The following is a 19,318-nucleotide window of genomic DNA, read 5'->3' on the forward strand; positions in this document are numbered from 1 at the left end:
GCACATCCCATGTCAATATTACCAGCCTAATTGCTGTGCACTGCAGAAAACAAAGTTTGTCTGTACCAAAATTAAGGATAGTCTTGCTACAGGGTGCAACGCCACAAAGATCCTTTCTGCAGTCCATCATGCTGCCTGTGCCATTTACACAGCTCTTTCTCTGACTCCTTCCTACCTCATCCACAGTCTTGAACGATAGCTCACAATGCAGTCTAAGGGAACTTGCGAATGTATCAAGCAGTTTAGCTGGTTTTTTTCCTAATCTACCATTTTTATTCTTGCCCTCGATGTCCAGTGAAGAACAGTTTAAGCTGACTCTGTACTAGTTTTCTTCAAATTAATAAATAGCATATGGCTGTGATGGCAAAATCCAAAACACATGTCCAAATTATCTGAGCATAAAATACAACCTATGCAGACAGTTAAAATACATTTATGTAAATATATGTATATATGTAATATATATGTGTATAGGTATAGTTCCAAGAGTCAAATGCACTTGATTATTGTCTATTGCTGTTCAGAAACTCTAGAGGAAGATTTATTTCATTCTACCCCTTTCAGATCGTTGAATGGAATCTTTATAGATCTTAAACTGGAAACTGTGTGACAGAGTGAAATGGCCTTTACTTTTATCATGTTCCACAGTCAGATAAAATGAAGACCATTTGTAGTCCTGTGGTACATCTGTGTTGTGAATCAAGTGAAGAAGCCTATATTATATCAAATCAATCATCTGTACTGCTTCTTAACAAAATGTCAAAGCCTGAATTCCAGCTTCATTCTGTCAGCTGTCAGTTGCCTTCGAAGCAATTGACCTTGGTTGTCTTCTGGAGATTTTCTTCTCCTTTGGTTCTTCCCAGTGTACTATTTGTCAGATCATCTTCATCCTCCATCCCTCCAATCCTAGTTTTCTATGATGTGGCACATTGAAGTGTGCATCTTTCTTTCTTCCTAGGCTATTTCTTTCCCAAATATAATTTAACTAGTTTGTGCTTATCATTTATGTAGCTGTCTGTCCAAAGCTTCTGCTATCCAAATGAAAATCTCTGATATCTCTGTGAAAGTTGCCAGCCAGACATTGAGATGTCAAGCTCAGTATAATAAAACAATACCCTTAATCTTCCTCTGACTGTTCTATCCTCTGTATATACAGCCTTGATGTCTTTTCAAAACTTTTTTATTTTGCCAGTTGCTCAAGCTCTTCATCTGGAACTCATATTTTTCTAAACACGTATCTAGCTAGATCCAGACAATGCATATGACTTGCAAACTCTCTGCACAATATTACTAACATAAGGACTTTTTTTATCCATTGTGAATCAAAAATACTTGTTCCGTGTCTTAATACTTTGAAATCAATTGCAGGAACATCTATTCTTTGACCTTGCAATTTGCCCTGCTTCAGAAATCCTATCTGAAACAATGATACATTTTCCTCATCCATCACTTTAGCTATGACTGTACTAAGAAATATGCATTGCCTAGCATATACTAGCAGTTTTTTTCATACAAAAACAAGTTCATTCTGGAAACCCTTCACAACCTGTCTTTCCTTTTAACTCTTTTCGTATTAAAAGATCAAAACCACCTCCTGACAGCTCAGTCTCATGCTTTGGGTGCAATCTCTTCTCATTGTTGTTTTTGAACAGCTCTGGGCTACCCAAAGGCTATGTTTACATGGTTGTATGACTGAGGATGCCAACTCATGCATGATGTGTTACTAATACATCAAATTTGTATCCACATCTGATGTAACTGTGGTTTCAAGTTCCTGCATGCTGGTTCAGTCTAGTGTCATGATACAGCATGGAGCCAGTAATGAACAGCTGAAAGAGGTTCAGAGCAGCTTCCTCAACTCCTTCATGTTCATACCAGCAATATGAATATTTCTAGCACCATTAAGTCAAGGAGGCGGCTTAGTTATTTGGTTTTTACTCAGTATCAAAATCAGTAATGAACCCTTACAAAGTCAGTCACACCATGCCAGCGGGGAGGTGGAGACCAAGCAAACAAAAGGAAGTTGAGGTGATTTTAGTCAATCTCTCTGACCTTGAGCTGAAAGGCTTTAGAAATAGTCTCAATAGTCACCCATGAGCGACTGCATTCATGCTGGGATTCACCAATGAGAGGTGGCAGTTTCCCTAAACTGCCTCTCAGGTGTAGGAACCATGTGAGTGCTTTCAGCCTACTTCAGAGCAAAAGCCATGGAAATGACATTGAACAGAAGGTGAGTTAGACTATCCTGGTTGAAAGGGAGTACGTATACTCACAAGGTCAGTTATTTCTGGGAGCAAATTTAAGAAACTGTTTTTCTAACATTAGTTATTGCCTTTCAGGCACTTCAGATGTGGCTCCTGACTATTTAAGTGTGCCTGCTCAGTTTTGAGTTGAAGTCATGCAAATGAACTAAAACAGCCTTCACCAATGATTTTCACTCTTGTCAGAGAATATTGATTTATGAATGCAGATGGATGAAAGTCAATACACCTGAAGCAGTTAACACTCCCAGATGTTTTCACTGGTCCTCTATGGAGATTGCCACCCCTTGACCAAGGAGAGCTGCAGATGTTAGGAAGCAATTCCTTGAACCACTGCAGCTTTCACTGTGCCTTGCTAAGTCTGCTGGCACTGATTCCAGGTTCTCTCACTGTTCAAAGCTGTAAATTTGGGGTTTTCAAGAGCTGCTTCAAATTTTCTTCAGCTCTCCCTGACATTGGGTAGCAGTTTGTAGACAGGAGGCTGCAAATAGTTGAGGGTATTAACAGCATCAGCTGTCAAATCTCAGTCTTGTTACTGTTGTGATTTGGTCCTCTGTCCTCACCCTGAAATGGACTGGAAGGGCTTATGAGCAATCACTGCTTCTCCACCAGGAAACAGGACCAAAGGGTGGATATTAGGCTTTATGTCTTCCACTGCTGTGCTGGAAACATGCTGGGCTTCCTCTTCCTGAGCAGTGGTGGAGCACACCCAAGTCAAGGCCATTTGGGGGAAGGTGCTGGTGCAGCCTTGAGATCGCTCTGGAGTCTCTGTAGAGCTTTCCCTGTGGCACCTGAGCTCTGTAGCAATACCAGTAAATGTGATAAGCAAATCACACACTATCAATATAATAATGAACATAACTGATTAAGGTCAATCTCTTTACTTGCATTACGGACTTACACTATCCAAAGGAGTACATGCTGTGGAATGATGAATTTGTTTTCTACATTATTTTGAAAGTCACAACAAACCATTGGCATGCAGGCTTCCCTGTCTGTCTGCAGGAGAAGCAGATAAATTTTGTTTTATTCTGAATGGTTTACGAAATGACTGTTCTAAAGAGCTGAGTTTCATGCAGTATAGTTTCAGGTGGGTGTGGGTTAATCATAAGAGCAAGAGACAAGATGTCCTGCTTAGGTCAAATCTCTCTTTTTCTGTCATTATGTGAAGGCCTGTAAATCTCTCGCCATAAGGCCAACCAGGTGTGCATATGTAGCGAGAACTTAGGCTGTCATTTTCAAAGGAGTTGAAGACACTTAGGTGCTACTGAAATGTGGTTTACAGTTCATTAAACCTTCAGTAATTATTGATTTCCATAAATTAATATTTATTATCTGTATTGTAGTAATAACGGGTACATTTCTCGAGTAAAAGCTTCTGCTCTGTTAGGTGCAGGACATAACTGAAGAAGACTTTAGCTGAATACTAGCACACAAAAAAATTGATCCACTTGTATATTTTTAATTAATTTTTTTTTCAATATTTTTTTTTTGCCATTGAAGGACAGGCAAAATATGAAAATGAAGCCTCAATTACAAAAAAAATAATAGCTCCAGTAGATTGTTCTGCTGAAGACATTTTTGAAACATAGCTGATAGGACCAATGCAGTACTGCATAGCGTTCACAACAGTTGGCCTCAATTAGTACACAACCTCTAAACTGCAGCACTAATATTTCCAGAAGATTGTAGAGTTTTATTCTTCTCCTTTTGTTTATATTCCCTTCCTGGATGACTGCACTTACTTTAGTTCATTTTTCTCTCTCTTTATTAATACCCATCTGTCCAAGGGTTCCTCTGTTGAGGGGAAAAAAAAAACCCAAAAAAACGCATTGGTAAGCTTCCGTGCGACAATATTTAGAGCATCACAAATCACAGTCATATCATGAAACACATTTGAACGTTTCCTTATGCCCCTTGGTTGAAAGAGGCTGCTTGGAAATGCATCTGCACTTTAGTCCTTGGAAACATACATCAGTAAACCAGGGACATGAACTATAAAAATTCTTAATGGAAAGTAAAATAGATGTTTCATAAAAATAGGTTGTTGCCAAAGTAAAGGTGGAATTCCTTCAAAGGCACTGTTTTTGAGGCCATTATTTGTGGCTAACGAAAGTTGGAGATCTGACAGCAAAAATACCTTTCAGAGTGGCCTTCCTTTTCCTTTAATTCAAGCATATTGTGGTTGTTTCAGCTTGAGTGCCCTCCTTCCTCACTCTGTGACAGCTGGAGGGAACACTAGTAAGCACAAGGATTTTTTTTTTTATTATTTTATTTTATTTTTTGCATGATGGTGTGGCTTGTAGGGAAGATGATTAGGAATGAGGTTCCCACTGAGACAAGTATGCAGGAAGGCGCACCAGTCTTTCAAAGACAGACTCATTTGTTTCTTATTTAGGCACTTGGCTTTGTAGAGAATACAAAGAAAGAAAATTTAGACCTAAGAAGTTTGCTTCAAGTTTCACTTCTTTAAACAGGTCTTTAAAAGAAACCTGTGTGTTAATATGGGAGAAGAACATATAGCTTGCTACACAGAGATCTTGTTTGTTGATTTAAAATAACAAACAAACAAAAAACCAAACCCAACCAGAGGGACAACTTTTTATTGAAGTGTTTGGGTTGTTTCCTAGAATTATTTAATTAGCAATGACATTGAAGTTTAGGTTGTAATATTCATATGGTCATGATGTTATGATAGAAGCTTTTTACGTAAGGCTGAAAAAAAGTGAGTTGTATAGCCAACAGAAATTATATGCATCTATATTAGAAAGGATAGCTAGGAAATAAATAAAAATTAACTTGAAGAGATTGAGCATGAAAGCATGAGTGTTTGGAGGCTTTCCCGAAATTATATTTTTTAAATACCATTTAGCCAATCTATGGTAAGATAGGCTAGGCAAACACTGCTTTCAAGTCAACAGTGAAGAGCGTTGACTCTCCCTATTGATACATGCTTCAATGAAACTTTGATACTTTTAGTGTGATGGTCAGAAACAAACCTAGAAAAAATAACAAGTCGATTGTACCCATTAATCACAGTTTAACGTGACCACTAACACATCAATTGTGCTAGGGCATTTGAAACTAAAGCTATTTTAATACAAATTATTTTCAAAATCTGGAGTTCCTATGTGGTTATATTGATAAAACAATTCCTTTGCAACAATTTATTGATAATCTAAGTTACTACTGCAATTAGTGAAATGTTGTTGAAAAGTCTATTGGATGGTATAGCTGCAAACTTATATGTCAGATGCATCCCCTAAACTCAGTTGAGACGGAAATATTTTACTGATTGCGTCAGTAAACCTCTTCTGTTGTATCTCACAGCTCCCAACCCACCCACCATTCGAGAAGAGCTCTGCACAGCTTCTTATGATACCATTACTGTCCATTGGACATCGGATGATGAGTTCAGTGTGGTCTCTTATGAACTGCAGTATACCATCTTCACCGGACAAGCTAATGTTGTTAGTAAGTACAAACTTTCTCTTTTCTAATTCTGTTTCCTTATGGTTTCTCTGTAAACCAAATGTCTTTAAATATAAATGTACTTATACGTCTAGAACAAAAGGCAAAAATATTTTTAGGAAGATTTAAAGCCAAAATTTTAAATCCAAACAAATAATGATTTTGAAGGGGTTTAAAATTCAGAATTCATTCATTTAAAATTTCTTGTGTGTTTTCTGGTACTGCCATGTAGTGAAAGCTTTTGAAGACTAAAACCAGCGCATATTCCCAGAGGCACAAGTACTGTCCGTCTTAACAGAACTTGTAGAATCATAGAATAGTTTGGGTGGGAAGGGACCTTTAAAGGTCATCAGTCCAACTCCCCCTGCAATGAGCAGGGACATCTTCAACTAGATCAGGTTGCTCAGAGCCCCATTCAGCCTGACCTTGAATGTTTCCAGGGATGGGGCATCTACCACCTCTCTGGGCAACCTGTTCCAGTGTTTCACCACCCTCATTGTAAAAAATTTCTTCTTTATATATAGTCTGAATCTACCCTCTTTTAGTTTTAAACCATTGTCCTATTGCAACAGGCCCTACTAAAAAGTTTGTCCCCATCTTACTTATAAGCCCCCTTTAAGTATTGAAAGGCCACAGTAAGGTCTCCCTGAAGCCTTCTCTTCTCAAGGCTGAACAACCTCAACTCTCTCAACCTGTCCTCACAGGGAGGTGCTCCAGCCCTCTGATCATTTTTGTGGCCCTCCTCTGGACCCACTCCCACAAGTCCATGTCCTTCCTGTACTGAGGACCCCCAAGCTGGACACAGTAACTCCAGGCGGGGGTCTCACCAGAACAGAGTAGATGGGCAGAATCACCTCCCCTGACCTGCTGGTCACACTGCTTTTGATATAGCCCAGGATACAGTTGACTTTCTGAGCTGTAAGTACACATTGCCAGGTCATGTTGAGCTTCTCATCAACCAACACCCCCAAATCCTTCTTCACAAGACTTCATAATCCCTTCATTCCCCAGCCTGTATTAATACTCAGGGTTGCCCTGACACAGGTGCAGGACCTTATACTTGGCCTTGTTGACCCTCATGAGGTTCACATGGGCCCACTTCTCAACTTGTTTCTTACATCTTAAGTCTGTTGTTGCAGATGTAGCCACAGGGATAAAGACGTCCTCCTTTCCATTGTCTGGGCTAGTCAGGTCTGTGTTGAGCTGGTCATTAGTTACAACTGCAGCCCCGTTGTCATTTAGATACCCTTGACAACTGTACCTTTGTCAGAAATACAAATTAAGTCCTTCCCTCTGATTTTTACTGTCTTCAAGGCTACAAAGCATAGGTGTCAGTATACCAAAGGCTAGGGCAGCAAACATCAGGGGAGCAACAATTAATGTGGTAACTTTGTTCAACTTATAATGACATAACTGTCAAATGCGTCATAGCACATTTTTTATTAAATACACTCTCTGTTTTGAATCTGTGACTTTCCTGAATGAGCAAGCTTACTGATTATTCCTTGGATTGTTTTGTTGTTAAATAACTATTCCTCTGAAAAAATTATATTGTCTAACCTTTGGCCAGGAAGCCAACACTTCTGGGTTCAGTGCATAGCGATCATTGACTATGAATTTGGAGAAACTATTTAACTTCTTTCTGTTCCCTGTACGTTTGAGGGGAATGCCACTAGCTGACATGTACTTGCTTTATGAAACTGAAGGATTCTGAAATGAACCAAATCAATCAAAAGGTGGAGTTCATTCACTCAACATGTACTTGGAACTCATTGCCACAGAGGGTTGTTGATTAAAAGTCTGAGTTCAAGAAATGACTGGACAGATCATGCAAGAAAAATCCACTGAGAACAATGAAGTGCAGAGACTTCCTCGTGGCTCAGGAAGTCCCTGAGCTGTAAGCTGTTGGAGCCTGGAGAGCGGGGTGAGAAAAGATCACTGTGTGCTTTCCCTGTTCCTTAACACCTTCCTACGCTCTCACTTTTGTCAGATACCCCGGGCATGCACTGAGCTAGATAGGCTTAGCTCTGACCCAGCGCAGAAATGATTTTGTTCTTACAAAATTTGTTGAGATGCTTTGATGAAAGTCAGTGCTGTGGATGTGTTTACACACTTTATATCAGCAGAAAAATGGTATGGTCTATGCCAAGTCTCAGTACTGAGCCAAACTCTTGCACTGACTCCTCTGTGGGTGTGAGCACTTCATTTTCTCCATTGCTAAATTGGAGTTAGTCGTCCAAGCCATCTGAAAGGATATCCGAGGCATCAGGCACTGGCATTTTAAAACCATTTTTAAGTAGCACACTGTGAATATATCATGGTATTCAGGATTGACTGCAAAATCAGGTGGGCCGTTGAAAGTTTGATGAGTGTTTTGCTGAAACCTCCGTTTAGTATTTCACTAAACAGCCTAATTTTGGACAACACCCTGTAAAATTTAAGACTACTGAAAAGACCAAGTAACCTTCAACAGATTTTTACATCTGAGCAAGCTGGATACCGAAAAGGCCTAATAGTGATTTGGAACAAATTGGAGCGTGATAGATAAGGAAGGAAGAGCTTCCCTGATTAATCACTACTGAGCAGAGAGGTATTAATGATAACACAGTACGTTGCTTGTTTTCTGATCCATTTTCATCTGTGGCTTTATGTTAGAAGGCTTTATGCAAGTCAGTTATTGGCACTACGTGTGAACACGGCAGCAGAAAGGTGTGCCATTTCCACACCTTTGTGATATGGGGTTTTACTCTTCGCTTACTAGAGAATAAATAACAAGGTATGCCATTTTTAGGCTATATTGCAGGTTTCCCATGTGAAGGCAAAAGCTTTGATCTGCAAAAGATGTATCAATTAGTCTACTTTCGGAGATGTAATATGATAATTTTGGGGTATAACATGAAGTGCTTAGTGTGCAGTCTGAACTTTCATTTTATCACTTTGCAAAAATGTTATCAAAAGTTTGAAGAGAAAACAAATCAACACTGTAAGAAACTTTGTTTACAAAATGCTCTGCAGACCTTAAATGACAGTAGAAAGAAATGAAAGAACTGGCCTTTTAAAAAAAAAATAAATAAAATGCAATAACTCTTACACAAATATCCTGGCTGTTAGTTTCAGTTTAATTGAAAGCTATAATATTAACCCAGATTAAATACATGCATATATAAGTATATGTGGAAAAGTTTTCTAAATGTTGTAAAGCTTTTTTTTTTTTCTAATCTCATTATTTAATGTAGACTTGAACACCTCCAATGGAGATGTTCCTGCCAAATCTAACTGGTACAGATCTGCCCAAGTTTCTAACACATGGGACTCTCCTAGTTCATTCCAACTTCTACTGGTATTGGAGATTTGCCCACTAAACTCCTGATTTTACTCAGAACACTGCTCAGATATTTCTTCACTTTGTTGCATTATATTATTTGTCCTGCATAAGGGTCTAATATCCCAACTTTTATAGATGACTTTCCATGATTGCCCCTAGAGGATCGAAGTGTACCCTAACAGTGTGGTGTAACACAGAGAGCTATTTTCACTGTAAGTGGCGTTAGCAGGAACTGCACTGCAGCCACCGTGTTTTGATGAACTGAGGCTAGGTGATCTTTTTTTTTAAATCCTGTTTTAATGGAATAGATTTTGGATGAGCACAAATTTCTTTCTATTTATGGCATTTGCATGCTATTGCACATAATTATTTTTTAAAATTTATTTCTCTGTCATAGCCCAAAAAGTTTCCATTGGTATTGTGTGTTGCCTGTAGCAGATAATGTAAACAGGTTCATAGATCATCTTCAATTCTGTGTTTTTGTAGCTATGAATTAGTCACGAGAGAGTAGCTAGAGTACTGCATTAAACCAACAAGCTTTTTTCCCCTGAGACAATAGGAATCACTTTGCATACATACCCACCTACCGTGCTAATGGAAGTTGTTATTTTGGAATCCGTTTCTGAAAACCACATAGCCAGACTGACTGCACTTTCCACTCCTCAGTACATTTCCCCCACCAGAGGCATATATCATTCAGAGATTGCTAAGAATTCAGTAACAAAAACAAGCAATGCTATGTTTTTCTAGTGTATTTTCTATCCAACATAATCAACTATATTCTTTTTTATTAACTGAAAAATTGGAGAGTTAACATTTGATGGAAAAGGTCCAACTAGAGTATTTCATTTTGAATCCTATTTCATACAGGAAAGATTATTTCCAAATGTGGCCAAATTGCTTGGCTATTAAATGTTTGGCAGCCCTGTTCTGTGCATAAGAGCAATACAGAACTTTAAATTAAGCAGGCTTTTACTAAAGCAGTTGTTCTCAGTCATACCGTTCACACATTTATATTTCTGAGAGGCAGCTAATCACCTGCAATCTGAATATTGTAAAGACTTTTAACATCACTTTGTCACTAGCTAGCTAACATGCATTACAATTTCATTATCCATTTCAATAAATTTTCAAGTATTTATTGAGTATGCATTTTTTTAACATCATGGAATTGCTTCAGTGTGCTTCAGGAAGGTTAAAATTTAAACACCCAGCTTTTTGACAGCTGCAATACAAGATGTCTTCATGAAAAACACATCTCTCTGTCTCTTCAAGACAAAAAGCAGTCAATAATTCTCTCTTTCCTGGTAACTGGAATTTAGGTTAGTTAGTTAATTTCATTGGCTAAATACTAAAATTCACTGTGTTAAGGATACACTGTACTGTCAGAACCTTCCCAGTGTTACTCTTCCTATGAGGTAGGATACGATTTTGCTGAGAGATCTGAGACAATTAGAAGCCCAAGCTTCCATGAGAAACAATAAGTTTATGGTTCACCAATTAATTTTTTAATATTCTAGCTTTTGTCTGTTTCTGCAATTAATTTATTAAAAACAGATTCCGTACAATCTTCAGATTGCTACTGAGGATTTTAGTGAGTATGTTTTCATGGCACAAAAGCAAGTTTGAGATAAAAGCGAGACAACTTCTGCCTCTTGAAGAGTATAAAAAGAGTGTATTTCTTAAAAAAAAAAGTGATGTGTTTTGCAGAAATCCTGCGTTATTATTTTCTTTAACGTGGGAATGCAGAGTGGGGGTGGAGAGCTATCTGTTACCTTCACCTACTGTATTTGTTCTACCAATTTCAATTGGTAATAATTTATTTAAATAAAGCATTTTAAAATAATTAAAATACTCAAGAGATTAAATAACCTTCCCATGACTTTTGTGCTCCTCTTCCAGTTTTCAAGAAGATATATTTTATTAAAATCTGCCAGTGTAAATTTTAGGAGGATTTACACCTTGGGATTTTTCCCATCTGTTTTTTTAAAGTGCATCAACAGCCAACACCAGGGAAATAGCTTTACAAATTATTACCTCCAGACTCTGAGAAACTTGTTTTGAAAACTCACACATCCTGTACGGACATCACTGTGCTCACTGCACGATTCCAGGATGTAATTTAAATTCTCTACATTTTTGTAGGCTACAGTTTTAAAATACATTGTTTTACCACCTGCATAACTCTGTAAAAAGCCCTGGGTTTTTGAAACAAGAAACCTGAATGTAGCCTGGATTAGGAGTGCGTACAATAGAAGACCCTTAGCTCCTGCTGCTGTGCCACTGAGGAGAAGATATGTGCTTTTCCACTTAGCCTGCTGCCACCGGCAGGGAGCTGAGGGGGCAAGCGCTAGCCCCCGATGCCCACGTTACCAGGCTGCTTGCTCATTTCCCTGAACTTTCTTAATCATCTTTTGTATTCAGAGAAGAAAGGCTGTCCTGATAGGGCAGAACTGGAGACAAATCCTTTTGATGTAGTGACAAAATACTCTTTCATACCTAAATGCTTAACTTGGCTGCCACTAGTTAGTATTCTCCATTCTGAAGGATTTTGGACTTGTAGATTGACATCCATCAAAGCTTCATTCCCAAGATTTCTAGAATCAAAGTTCAGTTTAAAGCCTGTTATCAAATAGCTCACAGTCAGGAATCACATGGACACATCTCTGAGCCCCTTGGTGCAGAGGCAAGAGCTGAGTTTGTTGGGACAGCAAGGTTTGTTGAGCAAAGTAACCCAGTCAGTCACTGCACGTCCAACATTTATTGTACACTGGTAGTCTGGGGTGCCTAAGACTGGAAGGACAAACAAAAGAAACCCAGCGTGCCTTGTGTCATCAAAGAGGATAGAGTCTTCCCTTAGAACATGAGTCAGGTCAAATGAAGGGTTCTCAACTCTCTCTATTGACTATGCAGATAGGTAAGGTCCTAGCTCAGGAACTCTCCTCTTTGTTGGAGGTCAGGTGGGATGAAGGTACACCTGCCTGTGAGCATTTTGCCATTAACCCCAGCAGCAGGAGCCAATATGTAGCAATACCTAAAATTATTGTGGCTCTGCCTTCTGTACAGAAATCTAAATTTTCCATTAACTGGATTATTTAATAATATAATAATTTACCCTGTGTGAGTATTTACAGACTAGTGAGTATCAGGTATGTAAATCCACATACATGGGCGGAAAAGACAGACTGGAGAGGAGACTCATAGCAACGCAGCTGTACCTTTACAGTCCTTCATATATCTATTTAGATCCAAGTTATATACCTTGTTAAGGAGCGATCAGCCTCTAGAGGGTAACATAAAAAGTGTAATGCAAGTCTGAAAAATGTGCCCTTTAGAGAATTGTAGTGACTAATACAAATCTAGTTTTGAGACGATTTAGCAAAAAATCTGGGCATTTCTGTGTCTGCATAAGGGTTTGTTTATACATGGCCTACGTATACCATAGGCCTTTGCTTTCACAGTGTGGTTGTTGAAGGAGAAGATACTTCCAGGACCACTGTCTGGATTCATGCCACTTACTGTCATATATTATTTGATACCCCATCAGAGGTATTTCTTGGCCATCCCAGGCTCTCTCTAAATCCAGTGCTTCATTTTGGTTTATTTTAAGTTAACACTTATTTTGCAATAGCACCTACAAGTCAGGTAAGTGATGGTATCAATGTGGTAGTTCAGCTACAGAACAACTGTGCCTTTACTCTAACACCTGTGGCAAATTTTTATTGGGAAAAGATGAGGATTGCTCTGAGCAGTCAGTGAAATATTTTATGCCAGGAAACTGCTGCTTTTACTTCCCTTCTTCCTCTTAGGAAACCCATTCACACCCAGCCTAAAAAAATAAATACCATTCAGTAGGTATGGTTCAGTGAAACAAGATGTGGACTGATGTTGCTATGAGCAGTTTACTACGGGTGCTAGGCACAACTGGGGTTTTCATGGAGTATAACACTGGGTTCTTTTTTCCCAGGAGGCAGACAGATGATCGCTCTATATGATCTAGTTTTTCAATAGTCTTGAGAAAAAACAGTGCTGCAAGGTTGGTTTTCTTTGCTGCTTCTATCCACATATAGCAAACTGTTTGAATCCCCTGTAGCTGATATATAGGGAGGCTGTATATGGTCAGGATGTTCACAGGATGGAGCACAAGGAACACACTAGAATTCTTTTTTCTTACTTTACACCAGGAAACTGTAACAAAGAAATGTTCTTATTCTGGTAAATCGTGGTCCAAAGGCCACAACCCATGTGTGAATTCAGCCACAGGTTTAGACTTCCAGACTTCAAATCAGTGTCGGGAAGGCTCATGTCACCTCATTTCAGACACCTGAAGTTAGACATCTCACGTGTGCTAGTCACCTAGGCTTCCTCTGTGGCTAAGAAAAGAGAGGCTCTTGTGGTACGATGTTCACACCTGGAGAAGTGAAAGAAACTACTCACTGATTTTTGCCTCTCATCAGAGCCCAGAAAAATATATTAGGCATTGCAGCTCTTCATTAGATGCCAAGGTGATAGGAGTCCCACCGAAAACTGTGCCTCAGTTACCCATTTGAGCAGCAGGATGAACAGCTGCCTTTCTCTCAAGGATTCTATGTAATATAAGAGAACTTTGAGATAAAAGCTACGTAATTCTTAGATTGAAATTTGGGATAAGAGTTCTGTTTCTAACGATCTTTTGTTATGAAAAGCACATTCCAAATGAGGAAGGAATCTCCCAGTATGGTTATGAATTGTCTATGAGTCTGTATCACAGGTCTTTTTCTTTCAAGTTTTCTGCCCAGCAGCCTTTTAATTTTTACTTTACATAAAGATTTTGTATTACCTAATATGCAGAGCTGAAATTACTACTAACTTCTAAAAGGTTCTCTTCGCTAGTACTTACTGGTTTGCTGGTAAAACATGAGTTAAAAGCTGAAAGCTATTCTTTAATAACACAATAGCTTTCATAACATGTTCTATACCCAGTAAAGGCAGAGACCAATAAGTCTGTCAGGTTCCTAATCCAGTCTTACATATGCACACGCATGCATACACTTCCACTTGCATATATCTTTTTCTAGCTGTGTAGCTACATAAAAGGTTGTGAATGGATATACACTTCATGAATGTTAAATTTGTTATTTATGTAAACATTTATAAGAAGAGAGCTATCAGACTGGGGATCCATTAGACCAGAAACTGTTCAAAATGTATACTGCCATTGCAGTGTTATCTCACAGTAGGAAAAATTTATATAGACGAATAAGTTCATCTTAATGGAGTACTTTCCTGTTTTGCAGATGATATTTCTCCTTCCTTATTTTACTTACTTCCTACATATTATACTTCTGTGGTAGGCATCAAACATAACCCAAAAAGTTTGTAACTGGAAAATCATCCAACTCTTCCCCAGCTGACATCTAACCATGAGGACATAAATCAAGAAGTTGCATCCATTAAATTTACTGGCTTAGATTACATCCTGGCAAAGTCTGGAGTGTAAGAGCCAAAACTTGCTCTGGAGCCCACGCTCTACCCTCTTTGGCCTCCCATGATTTGCTTCAGGTCCTGAAGAATGCATACCTGGGGACTGTCAGCAAAGGTGCCTCCCCAGCCCCCCTAGCATTACTGCTTACATTAGTTTTCTGAGGCTTAAACTGAGTTCATTAATCCACATGGTAGATTGATGGGATCTCCATAATCCTCTAGTTCTTAAGCAATAAAGAATTCCTTGTGCCGGGATATGGAAAATCTCAGACTGCTCATGCCTCCACTGAGTCATTTCTTAAATTTTCATTTTTTATGGTTGACTTCATATATCAAGAACTTAAAAGGTTCAGCCACTCGCTCAGGTCCCCCCCTCACCTGCAGCGGGATGGGGAGGAGAATGAAAAAACTCATGGATTGACATAAAGACAGTTTAATAAGATAACAAAGGAAAATAACAACAACAATAATAATATAAAACAAGTGATGCACAAATGCAATTGCTCACCACCTGCAAAAACAACCTGATGACCAGTCTGTTTCTCAGCAGTGATTGTGCCTCCCGGCTCGCTTCCCCAATTCTATAGGGAGCCTGATGTTCTATGGTATGGAATATCCCTGTGGCCAGCCTGGGCCAGCTGTCCTGGCTGTGCTCTCCCAGCTTCTGCTGCACCTGGCAGGGCCTGAGAAGCTGAAAAGTCCTTCACTGAGTGTAGGCACTACAACCACCCAGCAACAACTAAACACATCAGTGTGTTATCATCAACATGATTCTCATCCTAAATCCAAACCACAGCCCTGTACCAGCTACTAGAAAGAAAATTAACTCTATCTCAGCTGAAACCAGGACAGGTACTTTGGTTGAGGGCTGATGAAATGAGTTAGTGGAATTAAGTAGCGACTCAGTGAATGTAACAACACTTTAGAAGGTACAGAAGTAAAATTCATATCAGTCCTTGGGTGCTCTAAATGTTCCTTCGTTCGAAAGTGTTTAGTATGGTATGACTAATGTGCTCTGTTTGAAATTGCAGGTTTATGCAACTCAGCCGACAGCTGGATGATTGTTCCCAATATCAAACAAAACCACTACACAGTGCACGGGTTGCAGAGTGGCACGAAGTACATCTTCATTGTTAAGGCCATTAATCAGGCGGGCAGCAGAAGCAGCGAGCCTGGCAAACTCAAGACAAACAGTGAGTAATGCGAAATCTGGCACGCACGCATTCTTCTCCTTTCTTGCCTTCCTTTTTAGGTTTGATCTTTGGAAGATACAAGAGTGTGGAGCAGTTTAACTTGTTTAAAATGCTTCCCACAATGAAAGCCACTTATTTAACTTAATTCAAGATTGCCAGAGTCTTCAGTAGTGCAGAAATTACTTTTTTTTTTGAGAGATGCATCTGTAGTTTGGTCACTGGAAATATCATTTAGGAACAGAGCATCACATGTGAAATGATTGAAAATACTCTTTTGTGGTTTTGTTTTAATGTCCTCTCTATTCTTTTTCCTCTACAAAGCAAGAACTTTTCTTAGGTTTGCAATAAAACATTTTATTTTTGTATAATGTTCATAAGATAATTGCTAGTTTAATTTTATCCTCCAAAATTATCTCTTTCTTAGGACACTGGAAAAGTTTCTTAACTGCATCTCCCTCAGTTTTTTATGGAGTTCAACAAGGTGGTAGAGTAGTCAGAGATTCCACTTCAAAAAAACAATGGTTACACAAATTATTAGCAGATGTAGTATAGCAATTTTAAGACTGGTTTTCAGCCTTTTTCTTCTTGCGTCCCAGCCAACCCCTCAGTCATGTAGTCATCACAGGCAGCTCTGAGCACTGGAAAGGGAACAGTGGGATTTGTGCATCCTCTGAAATCTGCTTATTGTAGGGGCGGGTGCTCGAAGAGGGACGATACTGAGTGTTGCAAAGAGGAGGCTGCAGGGAATGGCACATACACGTTTCTCATTTTCCCCTTTCCGCTATTAACCTGGCTTGCATTTCTGAGTAAAAGCTGCTCATACAAACCCCACATCTGCTACCAAGAATCTGCTTATTGTTAAACCTGGTAACCTACAAGCAAATGCATAGCCAGAGGACCCCTTTGGAAATGGCAATCTTTTATCCTTTTGTCTCTTTGTGACCCAGTGTGGCACAAAAGCAATCTCTCAGGTGACTGTGAGAAATGACGTGACCGGATACACTTCAGTACAGAGAAAGACATCCTTCAGATACTGCTTCAGCAACACAAAGACTACTAACCAGTTAGAGAGGGAGGCTGTAGGTATTTTACTGCTACCGACTACTCCTTATCTAATTCCTGACCCATCTTTAATAATGTTAATTGAGAATTAGTATTGCCTCAATCATCTCCGATTTTAAATGTCTGCATTTTCAGATTGCCTAGAGCTCTGAACCAACACATATTGACTGTCACTGTTCAGATGAACTTAATTTCTTCTTAGCCCCCACATTAAAGTTTTCAGGTTTACTGCGTGAGAAATGCTTAACTGTTCCTTCGTAAACTCTGAACAATTTGCATCTTATTTGAAGTACACGTGTCAGTGCTTCACACAGATCTCATGAGAGTGCTCATTTCTGTTTTCTGTGCATGTCATCAAATCTTCCACTTTCATTTTTCTTCCCTTGATATGAAAGACAGTTAGAAGGGAAAAGGACTTTGCTGGACCACTCATAGAGTCATACTTTCCTAGTTGTCTCCTGGTGGAGGTAAATGATCGTTCTGCTTTTTGACACAATGAGCAAGCCTGTCAGAATTGTGGTGGGCTTTATATATCTACAGGGTTCGGTTTACCAAAAAGCTTCCTGTTATTGTCTACAAACCTTGTGCTACAGCCGAAGATACTTGCCAAGAGCAACAACCTCAGTAATGTTTTTACACCATATTATTTGGACCAAGTTACAGTTCACTTCCTTCTTTTTAATGCACAGTATCCAGCGCCACATGGGCATCCTTCCAAAGCGATCCTGAATTGTTAACTGTGCTTGTTATAAATAAAGCTGTGAGTGAATGAACAGACAAGGCTAGTGCTGCTTCTTATTTTCAAACCAGTTTTGTGGGATTTGAAATCATGCTTTTTTGTAGTAAAGATGAAGATGTTATTATGGAGCTTTGTCCCTAGAGAATTAATAAAATGCAACTTATTCTAAATCTAATATGCTGTGAAAAAAGCAACCCTCAGACCTTTATTAGCATGTATATTGGTTTCAATTACATGCAAGAATTAGAGTATTCGGGTTACCTCTAGGTCAGAGATAATGGGCATGATGATTATGCAGGGCTCTTTTCAGGGATTATCGACACGGGGAAGTTAGTGCACAATGAGATTGACAGTAAACTGACAATGCAAACTAGCTATTGCAGGGAGCAGAATAGGTTAGTCTATCTCAAGGACACTTCAGAGGAGGAGATTAATATGGTTATGTAATCTTGTGGACTTCTTAGAGGCTCACTAATCCACTCTCCTTTTCAAAATCAAAGCCAAACCATTCTTCTGCCATCTTTGTCTCTGCCTCTCTAGGTCAGCCATTTAAACTGGACCCCAAATCTGCTCATAGAAAACTGAAAGTGTCTCATGATAACTTGACAGTGGAACGTGACGAAACATCCTCCAAGAAGAGTCACACACCGGAGCGATTCACAAGCCAAGGGAGCTACGGAGTAGCTGGCAATGTGTTCATTGACAGCGGGCGGCATTACTGGGAAGTGGTTATAAGTGGGAGTACGTGGTAGGTATATAAAAATATACGTGAAAAGAATCGCTAGTTCACACCAAAAGTCCATGCAGGTCCCAGCACAGTTTGTCTGACAGAGACCAGTGGCAGAGGCATGGGGAATGGTACAAGAGGAAGACAAACACATACTTTCACATTGTTTGTCAGACTATTTTCCCAATCTCCAGCACTTTCAGACTCCGGAACTAAGTCTGATAGATAGAGCGTCTTTATATTTAGCAGTCCTCACAGGACTTTTCCTTCATGATTCAGGATGGTTGCTTTTTGAACCCACATACAGTAAATTTTAAGATTTTATTGAATTGGAGAGCTCAGAAAGTTTCATCTTGTTTATACAACAGAGTGAACTTTGTAAGTGCAATCATTTATTTACTAAACATGAAAAATCTTACCGTCCTTCAGTAAAAAAAAAAAAAAAAAAAAAGAGGACAATTTGATGATCCAGTTTCACAGGGGTGGAGGTCGGATTTGCTTCTGGGGAGGGGGCACCGAGCAGCAGAGCTGTAGGTCTGTGCCCCAGGGTTTGAAGCAAGGGGCAGGAAATGGAGGAGTGCATTCCTCCACTCCTGAATGATCCTCTGTGTGATACAGGGGTGTATTGCAGAGGCCCTTTAGTCAGTGGAAGAGATGTCATCCTTTGGGATTCAAAGGCAACCATCATGATGGAAGTTAATGGAATGGAAAAATCAGTAAGGTCTTCAGGTATGCCCACTGTCTCAAACAAGAAAAATGCTGTTTGCCTGTACCAGCGCTAAGGAATGGAAATAGAGTAATTTATGGCACATTAATCTCTGTTGGTTGAAAGCTCAACAAATACTGCAGTGTGTCTAGAACGTGAGGAACTTTTACATTTCTGTTATATATGAGAAATCAGGTATTTGCCCTCAGTGTCCATTAATGAGAACATTTTCACAATCCTTTTACCCTGCACATCTCACCATAAATTATGGTTTGCAGAGCAAATGTCTTCACCTACAATTGCTTCACTTGGCCCAAAACCCAGTCTCAAAAATGCTCATTTGAATTTAAAAACCTCACCAACATCTGGCA

The 19,318-nt window shown here is 39.3% G+C and overlaps 1 protein-coding gene across 7 annotated transcripts in view; it reads left to right on the forward strand.

Moving 5' to 3' along the window:
- MID1 (midline 1) overlaps window positions 1-19,318 on the forward strand; it is a 272,856-nt gene that overhangs the window by 230,067 nt on the left and 23,471 nt on the right. For all 7 annotated transcript variants that reach the window (XR_008579693.1, XR_008579697.1, XM_054846079.1 and 4 more), the window contains exons 7-9: window positions 5,592-5,735; window positions 15,552-15,713; window positions 18,055-18,262. Coding sequence is in view for 5 of the 7 variants with exons in the window: in XM_054846079.1 (XP_054702054.1) it covers window positions 5,592-5,735; window positions 15,552-15,713; window positions 18,055-18,262 (514 nt within the window). In the remaining 2 variants the exon portion in view is untranslated. The remainder of the gene's footprint in view (window positions 1-5,591; window positions 5,736-15,551; window positions 15,714-18,054; window positions 18,263-19,318) is intronic.

The sequence above is a fragment of the Grus americana genome, chromosome 1 (genome assembly GCF_028858705.1).
Source record: "Grus americana isolate bGruAme1 chromosome 1, bGruAme1.mat, whole genome shotgun sequence".
Lineage (NCBI taxonomy): Eukaryota > Metazoa > Chordata > Aves > Gruiformes > Gruidae > Grus > Grus americana.